Raw genomic sequence first — 19114 nt, 5'->3', positions numbered from 1 at the left:
GAATTATTATTATTATTTTGAATCTCATGGGTAATCAAAAAATAGTAATTTAGACAGACTATTTTACTTGTCTTTAGTTTACTTAAGAGCATATTTTAAGTGATAAGGGCTAAAAAGAAAAATAATTTAGGGGATGGAGACAAGAGAGTGTCAGAATGGTGAGATTTTGTTGACATTTTAGATATGGTGACTAGGACAAGTCTCAAATACTACAGAGTGTTTGAATAAGACATAAAATACATGACGGTATAAGCCACAACCTTACACAAAAAAAGAACATTTCAGCAGAGGGACCCTCAAGGGCAGAGGCAGGAGTGTGTGCTCTTTCCATGGGCAAGGGACAGAATGGAGGGAGATGCAGCCAGAGGAGTGAAGCAGGGAAGATGGGAGCAGGGCTTCCCGACCTTCTCAGGCTGCTGGCCTATACTGAGAGAATGGGAAGCCATGGAGGGTTATAACAGGTGAGTGACATGACCTTAAATGTTCCAGAATGAATACTCTAGTTGCTGTGTGGAGAACAGACAGTAATTGAAGAAGGGGGAGGCAGGAAGGCCAGCTAGGAGGCAAAATGCAATAACCCAGGTTGCTTGACCTGGAGGTGGTGAGGAGTGGTCAGTTTGTGGATATATTCTGGAAGCAGAGACAACAGGATTTGTTAATGGAGTGTGCATGGAATTTAAAAAGAAGGAGAGGAGTTGAGAGACACTCTGTCCAGGTTTTGCCAAGCAATTAAAAGAATACTGCTGTTTATTGAGATGGGGCAATGGCAAGAGGAACAGGTAAGGCAGAGAACAGGGTCTCTGTTTTAGACATGTTTGAGATGCTCAGACATCCAAATGGAGATTCTGAGAAGGAAGTTGGACACACTTGTCATGAGTTTAAGGAAGAGGTCTGATACGTTTGATCGTGTCCCCACCCAAATCTCATCTTGAATTGTAGCTCCCACAATTCCCATGTCATGGGAGGGATCCAGTGGAAGGTAGTTGAATCATGGGAGTGGGTCTTTCCCATGCTGTTCTCGTGAACAAATCTCATAAGATCTGATGGTTTTATAAAGGAGAATTCCCCTGCATGAGCTCTCTCTTGCCCGCCACCATGTGAGATGTCTCTTGCTTTTCCACCATGATTGTGAGGCCTCCCCAGCCATGTGGAACTGTGAGTCAATTAAACCTCTTTCTTTATAAATTACTCTGGCTCAGGCATGTCTTTAATAGCAGTGTGAGAACAGACAAATAGATGGTCCAAGCTAGGACTATTGATTTGGGAATTATCAGGGTATAGATGCTATCAAAACCTAGCTGTACTGCTCACCATTGCATCCCTAGCACTTGGATAGTTTCCATTACGCAGTAGGCATGAAGTGTCTACTGAGTGAATAAATAGAATGCATATGGGCTACAGTAGGAGAGAGAAATAAAATATTTAGTAGACCAAGTTCCATGAGAGCACAAAATTAAAATCTCTTATTTGAGGATCTTAGCCTATTTTCCAAATTCAATACAGTCAATTAGACACTGATTCTGTCTGGTGAAATAAGCATTTTTGTATTTTGGAGGACCGCTGCTGATTCTGACTCCAAATTAAGGATTTTTTTCTTAAAAAGATGGCTCATGCAAAAATCACTCTTTGGTGTAAATATCTAGTCTTCAAGCAATTCTTGTAATGCAATCAGAAAGAAAAAAATCCATGGTTTGGGAGGCAAAATTTTTGTGTTCTAAATTCTATATAACTGAGTTCATTTGCTTAACTGCAGAGTAAGAATAGTTAGTGCCTGTCTCTACTGAGATTTAGAGATATTGTAGGAATATGGGGGAATAGAGGCTTAAGTGTTCTTTAACACAACACCACAAGAAGCTAGTTAAATGGTCTTTAATGCTATTTACATAAATATTACTATTCTCACTGTGCTTTTAAAGACATTTTGTGTTATCATGATTATAATTTAAGTGTCTACTGTTACTGCCTCCTGATCTTTGCTAGCTATGGAGTATGGACTGGTCTTTCAGAGCAGGAGCCCTAAAGGAACTTAAACAAGCAGAGCTGCCCTCAATCATTTAACCCATGTGACTCTGCCTATTACAGCCCCACCTATCTTTACTGGATCCAAATCAGGAGCAAGGCCGTTGGGGTACCTGGTGGGGGTGATGCTGTCAGGGGAGGAGCCCAAAAAGCAAGCTCAAATTTGAATGTGAAGGGCCAATGCACTGTAAGACAGAGGCAGAGAAGCATCATTAATTGAAGCAAGATTTTTCTGGCCTGACACTTTCGGGGAGCCAAGAAAGACAGTCTGGACGCCGCTATGGACAGGTAAAGAGGCAGTCTCCTCATGAGTGGTTGCATTGGCTTTCCTTTCAGAGCAAATCTGAATAATGAGACTGGTAGCTATCCCTTTCTCTCATATAACTGTCTGCCTCATAAGATCAGCTTGGTCAGTATGCATATTTATATTTTGGATCTGTCTCCTTTCTTCTATTCAGATCTTAAATGCTGTCAGCCCAATTCTTTCTGTTTCCAACTTCTCTCGATATCTTTTTCATTTTGCAAAAGAAATAGTGTGTACAATGTACTGATTTGTCCTGAGATTTACACCGTGGTTGAAACTAATTTATGGTAATAATATTAACATACCGAATCTTTAGAGACTCAAATCACGAAAAGGTAATAGCAATACTGTACTAAAAACAGTAGTGGCAATTTTCATAATAATTTTGTAAATATTCAACAATAAAACAACTTGAAGACACACTTTCCTAGGGAGATGTTAAAAATAATTTAGCTATAGTAACAAAATTTGTACTTTTTAGAAATGCCAAATGTTCTAAATTAATTGCTTGAAAGTCACTATGATTGTGTCCATTGTAGGGAGAAAAATTCATTCAAGCAAGTTATTTCATGTTGAAGACCCAACTGTTAGGCAGCTAATGGCACTTTTAAAGTTAACTAACCTTTCCATTTGTTCAGACATAGCTTAACTTACCTCTGAAGTGTGACTTTGGTTAAGGTCCTCACAAGGTCTTTATGTGCAGCTTCTGATAAGTTGTTGTCATAGAAGTAATTCTATTCCTACATTTATGATTACCATGAATGTATGAGAATAATACCTAATCCATATACTTTACCTCCATTTAATTCCTTTATAAAGAACTTACATTACAGAATGAAGATTTTTTAAAAAATATTTTTCTTGTAGAGACAGGGTCTCTCTCTTGCCCAGGCTGGTCTCTAACACCTGGCCTCAAGCAATCCTCCCCCCCAGGCCTCCTAATGTGTTGGAATTCTAGGCATGAGCCATCATACCTAGTGTACAGAATAAATATTTTTTTTTGTTCTGAGATGGAGTCTCCCTCTGTCGCCCAGGCTGAAGTGCAGTGGTGCAATCTCGGCTCACTGCAACCTTTGCCTGCAGTGTTCAAGCAATTCTCCTGCCTCAGCCTTCCAAGTAGCTGGGATCACAGGTGCACACCACCATGCCTGGCTAATTTTTTGTATTTTTAGTAGAGACAGCGTTTCACCATGCTGGTCTCTAACTCCTGACCTTGTGGTCCACCCGCCTCAGTCTTCCAAAGTGCTGGGATTATAGGTATGAGCCACCGCGCCTGGTCAGAATAAAGATTTTTAATGGAGGATTGAATGTTCTTCAGAAAATTTTCTTGAGGGCAAACAATGTAAACGTCTCCTCAGTTTACAGTGAGATTTTGAAAACAAGTCTGAGTTATAGGTCCTGGTGAAGGGTCCATTGGAAATACTTGTTTTACCAAAGTAAAATGCAAAGCAAAGTTAAAACCAGCAGTTGAAATTCAGAGAAAGACAGAAAAGGAGAAAAGATGAAATTCAACAGGACAAAAGGGAAAAATATCATCATCAAGGAGGAGACTATCCGCAGAGCTCATTCGTGATGGCAAAATGACTTCGTCAGGATTATTTTTAACCTGGTTGTTTCTGATTTGCCCGGCTGAGGATGCAGCTAGGGTTCTGCCTCAGGGAGCACAGCTGTCCAGAGCAGCTGTCAGCCGGAAGGTCTGAAACACTCCCTCGGCAAGTCCTTCCTACCCAGGAGAGAAACCATGAGAAAAGGGGGCTGGAAACAGGCCTCTAACCAGAGAAGGGAAGTAATGGATCAACGAAGTTAACTAGCAGGTTAGAATCATGCAATTCATTTCACTCTGACGGGTACCATGTGCAGAAACAGTGCAGGCCTATTGTATTTTCATGCAAAGTAGGACCCAAAAGTCCACTGAATTCCTTTATCTATGCCATATACTTCTTATCAATGCTTCCAGGACACTTTTCCTTCCTTATGGTAACAGGCTCTTTACACATACACACACACACACACACACACACACACACACTCTTACACACACCCCGCAAGGTGCAGGTAAAAAGATGTAGTTTCCTCTGCCTTTCTCATCTGTACAGCCCAGGAGAGTAGGTTAAATATAAAAGGGATTTATTGGTAAGAGATGATGCTTAATCTGTTTAACATTAGGCCTCAAAGAGTGAATTTATTTTCTTTTTCTTCTGTACTTATTAAGCACCTATTATGTGTTAAACTTATGTATATACAAAGGGTTATTATATGCTAATATAGTAATAGTAATGGTGGTTGGCACTATGGTAATTAACATAAAAATTATCATTTAAAAATAAAGCTAATTATTATTGGATCTTTGTTAGTATTCGTTTTATTTTTTATATGTTTTATTTTTTTAGAGACAATCTCACCCTGCTGCCCAGGCTGGAGGGCAGTGGTGCAATCATAGCTTGTCTGCAGCCTTGAACTTCTGGGCTCAAGGAATCCTCCCGCCTTGGCCTCCCAAAGTGTTGGGATTACAGTCGTGAGCCCTTGCATCTGGCCTAGTATCCATTTTGGATTCAAGTCACATATGCATTTTTAATTTTAAAATGATATAGCTAATTTTTACCTTACATAATGTGTATACTGGTAATAAATCTAGTTGGCTGCCTAAGGTTTAAAGTGCTTTCCAATAAGCTTCATGTATGATGAGATATTTAAATCAAAACAGATGGCTGGGTGTGGTGGCTTATGCTTGTAATCCCAGCACTTTGGGATGCTGAGGTGGGTGGATCGCTTGAGCCCAGGAGTTCATGACCAGCCTGAGCAACATGGCAAAATCCTGTTTTTACAAAAACATTCAAGAATTAGCCAGGTGTGGTGGCACGTGCCTGTGGTCCCAGCTACTAGGGAGCTGAGGCAGGAGAACCGTTGGAGCCCAGCAGGTCAAGGCTGCACTGAGTCATGCTTGCGCCACTGCACTCCAGCGTGGGTGACTGAGCAAGGTCTTGCCTCAAAGGAATAATAAGAAAAACTAAAAAAATTAATTTGAGACAGCTGCAAAGAGCTGCTGTCCTAGATGATCGACTGAATTCGGTTGATATTTTGGTATTTAACTTTTAAACTTAGGGTCTATCACCTGTATTACATTATTAAAATATCAATTCTCAATGTATATCCACACAAAGACTGGTACATGAATGTTCATAGTACCTTTATTCACGAAAGCCCTAAAGTAGAAACATCCAAATGTCCATCAATAGGTGAATGAATAAACAAAATGTGCTATATCCATGCAATAGAATACCACCCTTCAGTACAAAGGAACAAGCTGCTTTGGGATGAATCCCAAAGTCATGATGCTAAATGAAAGAAGTCAGACATGAAGGAGGAGGTAAATGTGTGCTATACAAAATTCTAGAAAATGAAAGTAACTTATAGTTATAGAAAGCAAATCAGGGCAGGCATAGTGGCTCATACTTAATCCCACCACTTTGAGAGGCCAAGGTGGGAGGATTTCTAGAACTCAGGAGTTCAAGACTAGCCTGGACAATACAGTGAAACCCCATTCTCCACAAAAAAAGGGAAAAAAGAAAGCAAATCAGTGGTTGCCTTGTGGGGAGGGGAAGGACTGCAAAGGGGGAGGAATAAACTCTGGTGGGGTAAGGGTGGTGATTCAGGTTCTGTATTCTGACTATGTTAGCAATTTGGGGTGTTTACACCCAACAATATTCATAGAATTGTGCATCTTAAATGGGTGAAGTTTACTGTCTGTAAATTATACCTCAATGTAAGAAAAAATAATGAGTAAGAAAAGTTTCAATTCTCTTGCTAGCAAACGTTATTCAAATTCTTGATCCCTTTACTCGCAAATCCTCTGCACTTCTGCCCCATACCATTAGGTGACAGCACTAGCTCCACAAATTGGATAAATGCATTTCTGGAAAAGTCTAGGGACACAAACCAGGCACCACTTGTGCTTTCATATCAACCACGCTGTACAGCTTGTGTTGCTGTTTGCAGCAGCAATGGGGACTCTTGACTTCTCTAAAGAAGCTTGGGTTACCAGAGTATTTCCACAAATGCTATTCAAGTTACTCTTCTGATATGCAAGACACTCTGCTAGGAGACAGAAAACAGAGGAGGAGAAATCAGTCACTATGCAGGAACAACATAGCAAGATATTCAGATTACTTTGCTTAGTTAAAAAAGCAGCAGAGTGCAAAATCACACATGCGATCTGTATAATCCAAATTTAGTAAATATGTACCATAGAAAGACAAGAGGAATAAACACAAGAATCTTAACAGTCATTGTCATTAGACGCTATGTCTATTTATGATTATTAGACACTGATAGTCTAGATTAAAAACATCTTTAATATTTTAAAATTTAGAACTCTTCTATTTTTCCATGGTATTCAAGTTTGACAGCAATCAAACATTATTCTTTTTTTTTTTTTTTGAGATAGAGTTTTGGTCTTGTTGCCCAGGCTAGAGTGCAATGGCACTACCGAGGCTCACTGCAACCTCCACTTCCTGGGTTCAAGTGATTTTCCTGCCTCAGCCTCTCGAGTAGTTGGGATTACAGGCGCCCACTACTACTCCCTGCTAATGTTTGTATTTTCAGTAGAGATGGGGTTTCACCATGTATAATTAAAAAATAGGCCAGGTGCAGTGGCTCACGCCTGTAATCCCAGCACTTTGGGAGGCTGAGGTGGGTGGATCACCTGAGATCAGGAGTTTGAGACTAATCTGGCCAAAATTGGAAATTACTAAAACCAATCTCCACTAAAAATACAAACATTACCTGGGTGCAGTGGCAGGTGCCTGTAATCTCAGCTACTCAGAAGGCTTATGGGGGAGGATCCCCTGGGACTGGGAGATTTGCCTGAGCCTGGGAGATTGAGGCCACAGTAAGCCAAGATCATGCCACTGTACTTCAGCCTGGGCAACAAAGTGAGAACCTATCTCAAAAAAAAAAAAAAAAAAGAAATTTAGGTTGAGGTCCAACTGTAAAAAGTGGCCTAAACACCACATTAAAGAGTTTGGAGTTTATTCTGCGAGCAGAAGAGAACCATCAGGGGTCTTCAGCATGGGGATGGCATGGTGCACCTGGGTTTTTGTGAGATCATGGTGGCGACAGTGTGGAGAATGTTATTTTGGAGGGACTGGAGGCAGAGAGACCAGTTAAGAGGCCAGCACAACAGATAAGGCGGAAGAAGATGAGGGCTTGGACCAAAGCAGAGAAGAGAGCAAACAGAGAAGACATAAATTCAAGAAATATTTGGGGGTTTGAATCAACACATTTAGATAATTAATTAAATAGGAGGACTGAGAAAGAAGAAATGAATCAAGGATGGTTCCAAGCTGTTAGCCTGCTTACCTGAGGCTGCAAAATCAGGAGGAGAGGCAGTTTAGGACAAGGGGCAGTTGAGGAGTATTGTTTTGATCATTTTGAGTTTGAGGTACAAGTTGGACACTTAGGTAGAGACTGGAGGGAAAAATCTGAAAATATAGTTATGGAACTGAGGAAGAAGTTTATTTTATTTTTTTGTTTTGTTTTCTTGTTGAAGAACAAATTTAATTGTAATTCCAAGTCATCAGCATCTAGAAGACAGTGGCAGGAGGTAACCACCTTGTGGGTAAGGGTTTGGGGTCCTTCATGAGTATCTCTCAATTGGCCTTAAATATAAGCAGGAAAAGGAGTTTATGGTGGATCTCTCAGTAGAGCTCAGTATGGCTTAGGCAACCAGCAGAGGAATCCAGAGAATCTTCTCTGGTTTAGTCCAAGTAATAATTTCTTTAAAAAGTTGAAGGAGGCCGGGCGCGGTAGCTCAAGCCTGTAATCCCAGCACTTTGGGAGGCTGAGGCGGGTGGATCACGAGGTCAAGAGATCGAGACCATCCTGGTCAACATGGTGAAACCCCGTCTCTACTAAAAATACAAAAAATTAGCTGGGCATGGTGGCGTGTGCCTGTAATCCCAGCTGCTCAGGAGGCTGAGGCAGGAGAATTGCCTGAACCCAGGAGGCGGAGACTGAGGTGAGCCGAGATTGCGCCATTGCACTCCAGCCTGGGTAACAAGAGCGAAACTCCGTCTCAAAAAAAAAAAAGTTGAAGGAAAATACAGAGTAACCAGATAAGGAATTGTTCTTTTGCATTTCCTCTCCTCCTCTTACCCACAGCCTCTTGATGAACCAGAAGAAGTTCCTTTACCATTTCAAAAATGTCCGCTGGGCTAAGGGTCGGCATGAGACCTACCTGTGCTATGTAGTGAAGAGGCGGGACAGTGCTACTTCCTTTTCACTGGACTTTGGTCATCTTCGCAATAAGGTATCAGTTAAACACGGCTTTGTAAGCAGTTTAATGGTCAACTGTGAGTGCTTTTAGAGGCACCTGTTGATGGTATTACTTCCATCCTTTTTTCATTTGTATCTCTATTACATTCCTCAAAGCCCTTTTTTCTTTCTTTTTCCAGTGACTCAATTCTGTTTTCCAAATGATTTCCCTCCTACTTACATGAATCGTAGGCCAGTGAATATTCAACAGGGTGATCCCCAGAAAACTCAGAGAAGCCTCTGCTGATTGATTAGTTAAATCGATCTTTCAGCTACCCAAGAGAATTACATTTCCGAGAGACTTCTTCACCAAAATCCAGATGGGTTTACATAAACTTCTGCCCATGGGTATCTCCTCTCTCCTAACATGCTGTGTCGTCTAGTCTTGGTGAAATCTCAGTGAAGCATCCATGGGGTGGAAGGTCATCATCTGTATCATTGTTTGATAGTCACATTACCATGCAATTTTCTTTGCCTACATTTGTATGAGTATATCCCAATCTCCTTCCTATTTGATGATATGACACATTCCATTTCAGAAGGCGTTGATTTTCCCAAGCGCTTTCATTTACTTCTCATGGCAGTGCCCATTACTTCTCTTACAACACCCAATCTGTCTGCTTTACCAAAATCGACTTCCTGTTTTTAAGATCTCCCAACTGGTCCTCATAAACTGTCCTACCTCCACCTAGTGGTCCAGGTATATTTCCACAACGTTACATCAACGGGCACGTCCAGTCATTTTTCTTCTCAAAAGGTGCAAAAAGCAACTTCATAAACACAAATCTTCACTGAGGTTGTGTCATGCCACTTGCAACTCAGCCACTTCATCTTCCTCTTTACACCAAAACACATAGCCTTCCTTCACTCTGTAGGACTAGTGCGCCAAGGGTTCAGCTCCACGTAATGGTGTGTTCTTTTGAGCAAGTTGCTTCGCTTCTCTGTAACACGAGGACAATAGTTGCAATCATCCCCAACGATCACCGTAGGAGAGAATGAGTAAGGCTACCAGAATCACAATAAAAGTCAGTGAATTTATGCGGGGTCCTCTCTGTCTTCCCAGAATGGCTGCCACGTGGAACTGCTCTTCCTCCGCTACATCTCAGACTGGGACCTGGACCCTGGCCGGTGCTACCGCGTCACCTGGTTCACCTCCTGGAGCCCCTGCTATGACTGTGCCCGACATGTGGCCGACTTTCTGCGAGGGAACCCCAACCTCAGTCTGAGGATCTTCACTGCGCGCCTCTACTTCTGTGAGGACCGCAAAGCTGAGCCCGAGGGGTTGCGGAGGCTGCACCGCGCTGGGGTGCAAATCGCCATCATGACCTTCAAAGGTGAGGGAGGGCCTTCCGCGCAGGCGCAGTGCAGCAGCCCGCATTCGGGATTGCGATGGAGAATGAATCAGTCGGTGGGGAAGCTTTAGGGGAAGACTTGGGCGGGGATTCTGGTTCACTTTTGGAGCCGAAATTAAAGATTAAAAGTAGAGAAAAAGGCTGGGCGCGGTGGCTCACGCCTGTAATCCCAACACTTTGGGAGGCCGAGGTGGGCGGATCACGAGGTCAAAAGATCGAGACCATACTGGCCAACATGGTGAAACCCCGTCTCTACTAACCCGCGCCTGTGGTCCCAGCTACTTGGGAGTATGAGGCAGAAGAATCGCTTGAACCCAGGAGGCAGAGGTTGCAGTGAGCTGAAATTGTGCCACTGCACTCCAGCCTGGCGACAGAGCAAGACTCCGTTTAAAAAAAAAAAAAGTAGAGAAAAATGCCTAAAGTAAAATTAAAAAAAAAATAAATAAATAAAAGTGAATGGCTCGGAGACAAGGCCCAGAGGAAATGAGAAAAAGGGGTCAGGCCTTGCTTTCTTTCCCCTCGATTTGGAACCTGAACTACCTTCCACCCTCATATCCTCACCATTTATTTTTCTTTTTTTAAGATTATTTTTACTGCTGGAATACTTTTGTAGAAAATGGTGAAAGAACTTTCAAAGCCTGGGAAGGGCTGCATGAAAATTCAGTTCGTCTCTCCAGACAGCTTCGGCGCATCCTTTTGGTAAGGGGCTTCTTTGCTTTTTAAATTTTCTTTATTTCTGTGTAGTCTTGATTTGGAGCTTCGTTTATTTCTCATATTTTCTTCTTGTTTAATCATTCTCAGTTTTCATATAATGAAAACTATTCCTCCTCCACATCAGTTTTTTCTTGTGCTGTTTCACCATTCAGAGCCCTCTGCCAAGGCTCCTTTCTCTCCTTTTTCTTTCTTTTGTTGTTTCACATTTTTAAATTTCTGTCTCTCCTCAGGGCTGTGTTTCCTTCCTGGTCAGAATTCTTTTGTTCTTTTATCTCCCTTTTAAAAAATTTATTCATTTATTTATTAAACAAACAAACAACAACAAAAAAACCAAGCCTCTTTCCCAATTTACTTTCTTCCAAAATGTTACAGTCATCCACTCAGTTTAGAAGCCTCCCAGGCCCCGCCAATCCCCAACACAGTTTTGAAGCCATTGACTCAGTTTGCCTCTCTCTTTCTCTACAGCCCCTGTATGAGGTTGATGACTTACGAGACGCATTTCGTACTTTGGGACTTTGATAGCAGCTTCCAGAAATGTCACACACGATGAAGTATCTCTGCTGAAGACAGTGGATAAAAAACAATCCTTTGAGTCTTTTTCTTCTTCAACTCTCGCTTTCTTAGAGTTTAGAGAAAAAATATTTACGTATGACTCTTTAAAAAGATCTATGTCTTGAAAATAGAGAAGGAACACAGGCCCAGCCAGGGACATGCAGCAACTGGTGCAGTTTTAAATGCAACATTGTGTCCTACTGGGAATAACAGAACTGTAGGGCCTGGGAGCATCCAAAGCTTCAATGTTTTTCTATGACGTTTAGACAAAGGAGAGTAGAAGGTAGATCCTAAAAAGCATGGTGAGAGGATCAAATGTTTTTATATCAACATCCTTTATTACTTGAATCATTTGAGTTGACAATGGTGCTAGTGATAGATTTTTCAACTCTTTTCCCTTGACGTTTACTTTCAAGTAACACAAGCTCTTCCATCAGGCCATGATCTGTAGACGCTCCTAAGGAGAGTATATGTATGATTGTGACCCCAAACCATCTCTCCAAGGCATTAATATCTAAGCATGTGCTGTATGTTTTAATCAGCTGAGGCATGTTTTTATGTTGTACAAAAGAAGTTTTGGGTGGGGATGGAGGCATAGACCATGCATGGTCACCTTCAAGCTATTTTAGTAAAGGATCTTAAAATGGACAGGAGGAGTGAAGAAGACATCTTAATAATGGGTTGATATCTCACGTAGCAAATCTTCTGGAAACACAGACTCTTTTAAGGAAGTCCCTAATTTAGAAACACCCACAAACTTCACATATCATAATTAGCTAACAATTAGAAGGGAGTTGCTTGAATGTTGGGAAGAGAAAAATCTATTGTCTCTTGTGGGTCTTTTAATCTCAGAAATGCCAATCAGGTCAAGGTTGGCTACTTTTTCTGTGTGTGATGCTTCTCCCAAAGATATGTTAACTATGTAAGAGACTTGTGACAAAACAAAATGATAAAGCTGGGAACCGTGGCACACACTTATAGTTCCAGCTGCTTGGGAGGCTGAGGAGGGAGGATGGCTTAGAGCAGCCTGGGCAACATAGCAAGACCCTGCCTCTTAAGAAAAAGAGAGAAAGGGCTGGGCGCGGTGGCTCACGCCTGTAATCCCAGCACTTTGGGAGGCCGAGGTGGGTGGATCACGAGGTCAGGAGTTCAAGACCAGCCTGGCCAACATGGCGAGACCCCATCTCTACCAAAAAGACAAAAATTAGCCAGGCATGGTGGTGGTGCTTGTAATCCCATCTACTCAGGGGGCTGAGTCAGGAGAATAGCTTGAACCTGGGAGGCGGAGTTTGCAGTGAGCCAAGATCATGCCATTGCACTCCAGCCTGGGTGACAAGAGTAAGACTCCGTCTCAAAAGAGAGAGAGAGAGAGAGAGAGAGAGAAAGAGAGAGAGAGAGAGAGAGAGAGAGAGAGAGAGAGAGGGAGAGAGAGGTTGAGAGAGAAAGAGAATAATATTTGGGAAAGAAGAATGGGAAAGCATTGCAAGGAAATTGTGCTTTATTCAATTAAATGTAAGGAGCTAATGGGGGGTCCCTATTTGTCTCTATTGGTGCCTATTTGTCCCTAACAACTGTCTTTGATAGTGAGAATATATTCAGAACAACCACATTCCTGTGCAGTAATGACTTAGCAACCCTTGCAATAAAGATGAACAGATCCATTGGGAAACTCGTATGCACAATTGTCTTATTTTAATCTTATTGTACAAAAGTTTATAAAAGAGTTAAATGTTAAAAATTGTTACTTCATGTATTCATTTATATATTATATTGTGTCTAATGATATTTTTATTAACATGATTTCTTTTTCTGATATATTGAAATCGATTCCCAAAGCTTCATAAATTTATAACTTTAGCAATGATTCTAATAATAATGTATGTATTTGTAACTTTGCAGTAATGGTGCTATGAGGCCATTTCTCTTGATTTTTAGTAAACTTTTATGGCAGCAAATTTGCTTCTGGCTCACTTTCAATCAATTAAATAAATGATAGATAATTTTGGAAGTTTTGAAGATAAAATACCAAATAAAATAATATAAAAGTGATTGATATTAAGTTAAAATAAAAAGTCAGTATGATGGAATAAACTTGAGAGTCTAGAAGTTAACCCATCTGTAGGCAACTAATTTCTCACAAAGGTGTAAGGACCGTTCAATGGAGAAAATATGATCTTCTCAACAAATGGTGCTGAGCTAATTGGATGTCACATGCAAAAGAATGAATTTGAGTCTCTACTACACACTACATACAAACATTAAAAATTTATCAAATACCTAAATATTAGAGCCTAAATTATAAACTCTTAGAAAGAAACATAGGTGAAAATTTTTATGACTTTAGATTAGGCAACAATTTCTTAATTATGACACCAAAAGCACAAGCAAACAAAGAAATAAGTTGAACTTCATCAGAATTAAAAATCTTTGTGCATCAAAGGACACGAGTAAGAAAGTGAAAAGACAACCCACAGAAATGGGAGAAAACACTTGCAAATCATGTATTTGATAAGGGTTGTGATATATATATATGTTTTTCCCCCCATAATTCCTGGCTTATAACCCCCCTAACCCTCATGACAGTCATTTGTTATAAGGTTGGATACTTCAGGCCTCAGAAGCAAAACTCTTTCTTTGACCTTCTCTTGCCCTCCTGTCTCTGGTCCCTCATTCTCCCCTGAGGCCAGCCATAAAAACTAGAATCTCTTTTCACAAGGCAGTCATAGAAACCAGCACCTCTATACACCATGGAATATGAGTTTGTGTCCTTTGTAGGGACATGGATGAACCTGGAGACCATCATTCTCAGCAAACTGACACAAGAACAGAAAATGAAATACCGCATGTTCTCACTCACAGGCAGGTGTTGAACAATGAGAACACATGGACACAGGGAGGGGAGCACTACACACTGGGGTCTATTGGGGGGAATAGGGGAGGGACAGCAGGGGGTGGGGAGTTGGGGAGAGATAGCAGGGGGAGAAAAGCCAGATACAGGTGAAGGGGAGGAAGGCAGCAAATCACACTGCCACATGTGTACCTATGCAGCAATCTTGCATGTGCTTCACATGTACCCCAAAACCTAAAATGCAATAAAGAAATAAAAAGAAACCAGCACCTCCTTTCCCCCAAACCAGTCATACAACTTAAAATATTACTCTAATTCCCCATCCTTTCCATATAAAAACTGGCTATAAAGAAGTAATCTGACTGGGCACGATGGCTCATGCTGTAACCTCAGCAATTTGGGAGGCCCAGTCAGGCAGACGGCCTGAGCACTGAGACAGGCTGAGTTCAAGACCAGCCTGGGCAACAGGTCAGTCTCTACAAAACTTAGCCAGGCACGGGAGCACACATCGGTAGTCCCAGCTACTCAGGAGGCTGTCTCAAAAACAAAACAAACAAACAAACACAAAATCTGACCTACCTTGTTGGATTGTACATCATGAGACCCTCATTCCATGAGAGGGTCCTGTGCATATCCTGGGTGAAGGAATGGTGCACAGAGAGGCCAAGAAGAATCTGAACAGACAGACCTTGCTGGGTTTCCAGTCTAGGTATGATCTAAAAAAAGGTATTAGATCATACCTTTTTTTCTTTTTTTTATTTTGAGACAGAGTCTTGCTTTGTCGCCCAGGCTGGAGTGCAGTGGCACGATCTTGGCTCACTGCAACCTCTGCCTCCTGGGCTGAGGTAACTCTCCCGTCTCAACCTCCTGAGTAGCTGGAACTACAGGCGCCTGCCACCAAGCCTGGCTGATTTTTGTATTTATATTGCAGATGGGGTTTCACCATATTGGCCAGGCTGGTCTCAAACTCCTGACTTTAGGTGATCCGCCTGCCTCGGCCTCCCAAGGTGTTGGGATTACAGGTGTGAGCCACTGCGTCCAGCCTTGATCATACCCTTTTTTCTTATCATATTTCTACATGGTTGTCCATGCTTCAGCCATGCCTATCCAATGAAGTCTCTATAAGGTCCAAGAGGACAGGGTTTGGGGCGCTTCCAGAGAACTAAACACAAGAAGGTAAACAAAACTCATCCATGTCTACAGAAAAATACAAAAACAAACAAATCCAAACTCATCCGTGTGATGGGAGGGGTAGCATATCCCAACTCTTGGGGGACAGAAGCTTCTGTACTCAGGGCCCCTCTAGACTTTGCCCTACGTATCTCTTCCTCTGCTGTTTATTTGTGTCCTTATCCCTTGTAATAAACCAGTAACCATAAGTATTTCCCTGAGATCTGTGGGCAGTCCTAATGAATTTATCAAACCCAACAAAGGTCCTGGGAACCCCAACTTGAAGTGACTGGTCAGCAGTTCCAGAGGCCTGGACTTGTGACTAGCGGGAGGGAGGGGATGATCTTGTGGGACTGAGCCCTCAACCTGTGAAATCTGAACTATGTCCAGGTAGATAGCATCTGAATTGAACTGGAGAATACCCAGTTTATATCTGCTGCAGAATAGATTGCTTGCGTTGATTACAGAAGTCTTCTGTGTTGATTGTTGCTGTGGTATGAGAACAGAGGGAAAAACAGTTTGTGTATTTTTTCTACTCAAAAGTCTAATATCCAGAACATATAAAGAACTCTTAGGTTGGATACAATGGGTAACATCTATAATTCCAACACTTTGGGAGGCTGATGAGGTGGCATTGCTTAAGCCAAGGAGTTCAAGACTAACCTGAGATGGTGAGACCCCCATCTCTACAAAACAATTAAATAAATTAGCTGGGCAGGGTGCTATGAGCTTGTGGCCCCAGATACATGGAAGGCAGAGGCAGGAGGATCTCTTGAGCCAAGCAAGCCAAGGCTACAGTGAGCCATGTTCACACCACTGCACTCTAGCCTAGGTGAGAGAGCAAGATTCTGTCTCAAAAAAAAAAAAAAAGGAAAGAGAAGAAAACTCTTATAATTCAACAACAAAGGGCAAACAACCTCATTTAAAAATGGCCAAATGGCCACTTAAGAGACTTAAATAGACATTTCTCTAAATATTTACAAATGGCCAATAAGCACATGAAAAGATGCTCTATATCATTAGTCACTAGGGGCATGTAAACTAAAACCATGAGATACTACTTTATACCCACTGGGGTGGCTATAAACAAACACACACACACACACACAAACCCAATCATGAGTACTGTAGAAATTGGAATCCTCACATATAGGCTGGTGAAAATATAAAATGACGCAGCAGTTGTGGAAAACAGTTGGTAATTCCTCTAAAGTTAAGCACAGAATTACCATATGACCCAGCAATTCTACTCCTGGGTATATATCTAAGAGAATTAGATAAATTAGATACATTTGTTCAAACAAAACCTTGTACATGAATGTTCAAAAAAGCATATATATGATGGCCAAAAAGTGGCACACCATCAACTAATGAATAAACAAAAGGCAGTATGTCCATACCATGGAATTTTATTCAGTCATAAAAATGAATGAAGTGCTGATACTTGCTACAACATGGATGAACCTTGCAAACATTGTGCTATGTGAAATAATTCAGACACAAAAAGTCACTCCTTGCATGATTCCATTTATACGAAATGTCCAAAATAGGAAAAATCCATAGAGACAGAAAGATTTGTGGTTGTCATGGATGGGAGGGAGGGGGAAATGAGTAGTGTCTACTTAATGGGTATGAGATTGTTTATATATATATATATATGTGTGTGTGTGTATGTGTGTGTGTGTGTGTGTGTGTATTATTGCACTTTAGGTTCTGGGGTACATGTGCAGAACATGCAGGATTATTGCATACATACATACATACATGGCAATGTGGTTTGCTGCCTCCATCCCTATACCTGGCATTTCTCCCTGTGTTATCCCACCCCAACTCCCTACCCCCCGCTCAACTTCAGCAGTCTCAGGATACAAAATCAATGTGCAGAAATCACAAGCATTCCTATACACCAATAACAGACTTAAAGAGAGCCAAATCAAGAGCAAACTCCCATTCACAATTGCTCCAAAGAGAATAAAATACCTAGGAATACAACTAACAAAGGATGTAAAGGGCCTCTTCAAGGAGAACTACAAGCCACTGCTCAATGAAATAAGAAACGACACAAACAGATGGAAAAACATTCCATGCTCATGGTTAGGAAGAATCAATATTGAGATTTTTTTTTTTGAGGGTGATGAAAATAGCCTGGAACTAGATAGCAGAATTATATAAAAATTTTAAAAGTCAGTGTGACTTTTTTTTTTTTGAGACAGAGTCTTACTTTATCACCTAGGCTGGAGTGCAGTGGCATGATATTAGCTCACTGCAATTTCTGCCTCCTGCGCTCAAGTGATTCTTCTGCCTCAGCCTCCTCAGTAGCTGGGATTACAGGTATGTGCCACCACACCTGCCTAATTTTTGTATTTTTGGTAGAGACGGGGTTTCGTGATGTTGGCCAGGCTGGTCTTGAACTCTTGGCCTCAAGTGATCTGTCTGCCTCAGCCTCCCAAAGTGCTGGGATTACAGGAGTGAGCTACTGTGCCTGGCCTGTCACTAAGACTTTAAAGTCAAGGAAACCTAAATTCGAGTTCTGGTTCCATGTGACAATGGGTTAGAAAGTTAACCTCTATGAAGCCTTAATTTCTTTCCCCTCTGTAAAATGGGTCATTAATATTAACATTTCACCTATCTTTGGCTCATGCCTGTATCTCAGCACTTCAAGAGCCATGAACATGGCTCGTGCCTGTAATCTCAGCACTTTGGGAGGCTGAGAAGGGTGGTTTGCTTGAGCCCAAGAGTTTGAAACCAACCCGAGCAACGGAGTGAAACCCCATCTGCACAAAAATTACAAAAATCAGCTGGGCTTGGTGATGTGCATTTGCGGTTTCAGCTACTCAGGAGGGCTGAGGTGGGAGTACTGCTTGAGCCCAGGAGGCAGAGGCTGCAGTGAGCCATGATCACACCACTGCACACCAGCCTGGATGACAGAGTGAGACTCTGTCTCAAAATAATAATAATAATATTTTTGGTAGGTATTAGATGATAATAAAAAGCTGGTGCTGTCTCAATGAATGGCATTGCCATCCTTTGTGTTTTCAAGGCAGAAACTTAGAAATCCCCCCAACCTCATCTCTGCCCACATAGCTAGTCATATAGACTTATTTTCTAAATATCTCTTGAATTTACTTTTCTCTATCTCTTCTACTATCCCCTGAGAAAGATGAAAAGAAAGCAGCTCCTGGCGATTGAAAGCTGGCTTGATACACATAGCTAAGACAAATTATTTTCCTATTGGACATAAACAGTCTCCCAACCTCGGAAAAAGTTACTCTAAGACTATGATAAAACAAGAGAAAGCAAAGTCTCTTCATAAGTTTTTCTAAATATAGACAAAAATTAAACAAGGTTACTGTGTCACCTACAAAATATCAAACACTCATTCTCTTGGCTAAAAATGAATGACTGCTAATTTTTCTTTTTGAATCTTAAATTGTCCTCTTTTGCCAGCCCTATTCTTCGGACAGCCCTCCTAAACTGAGAGGGAGATCGCTGTGTGTCCTGCCAGATTACCGTTAGGACTGAGCATGGAGGAGAAGAAATGGCATAGGCCAGGGCAAGTGACTGCTACTTTTTTACCAATTACAGCTTTATCCTTGTTCTAATCTGCCTTCTCTGAGATAGTATCTATTCGTATACACTAATAGATATTATCAGTTACAGAATGGACCTGATTCCCTGACATCTGATCAAGAGCAAGTCTTCATTTTATTTGACCTTCCCTGCAAATCACCTGACTGTCATGAGTGGGATAAGGTGAGAAATAATCAACTCTATGAATGTTTTTGTGTTTTTACCATGTTAGGATTTTGTCGTTATTTTAATCACAAAAGTTACAAATGACAT

At 41.4% G+C, this 19114-nt stretch overlaps 1 protein-coding gene and 1 non-coding gene across 2 annotated transcripts; one reads left to right on the top strand and one right to left on the bottom strand.

The window, feature by feature from the left end:
• Positions 1–345: 345 nt before the first annotated feature.
• AICDA (activation induced cytidine deaminase) lies at positions 346–11350 on the top strand. Its single transcript, XM_017976588.3, has 5 exons — positions 346–461; positions 8483–8630; positions 9699–9969; positions 10571–10686; positions 11167–11350. The coding sequence occupies exons 1-5, from the start codon at positions 346–348 to the stop codon at positions 11218–11220; spliced, it is 705 nt and encodes a 234-aa protein (XP_017832077.3). The 3' UTR covers positions 11221–11350.
• A 7350-nt stretch (positions 11351–18700) lies between these two features.
• LOC118144696 (small Cajal body-specific RNA 11) lies at positions 18701–18828 on the bottom strand. Its single transcript, XR_004729446.2, has one exon.
• Between the last annotated feature and the right edge of the window lie 286 nt (positions 18829–19114).

Source organism: Callithrix jacchus, chromosome 9 (genome assembly GCF_049354715.1).
Source record: "Callithrix jacchus isolate 240 chromosome 9, calJac240_pri, whole genome shotgun sequence".
NCBI classification, from domain to species: domain Eukaryota; kingdom Metazoa; phylum Chordata; class Mammalia; order Primates; family Cebidae; genus Callithrix; species Callithrix jacchus.
This window is presented reverse-complemented; position numbering and strand designations above follow the sequence as displayed.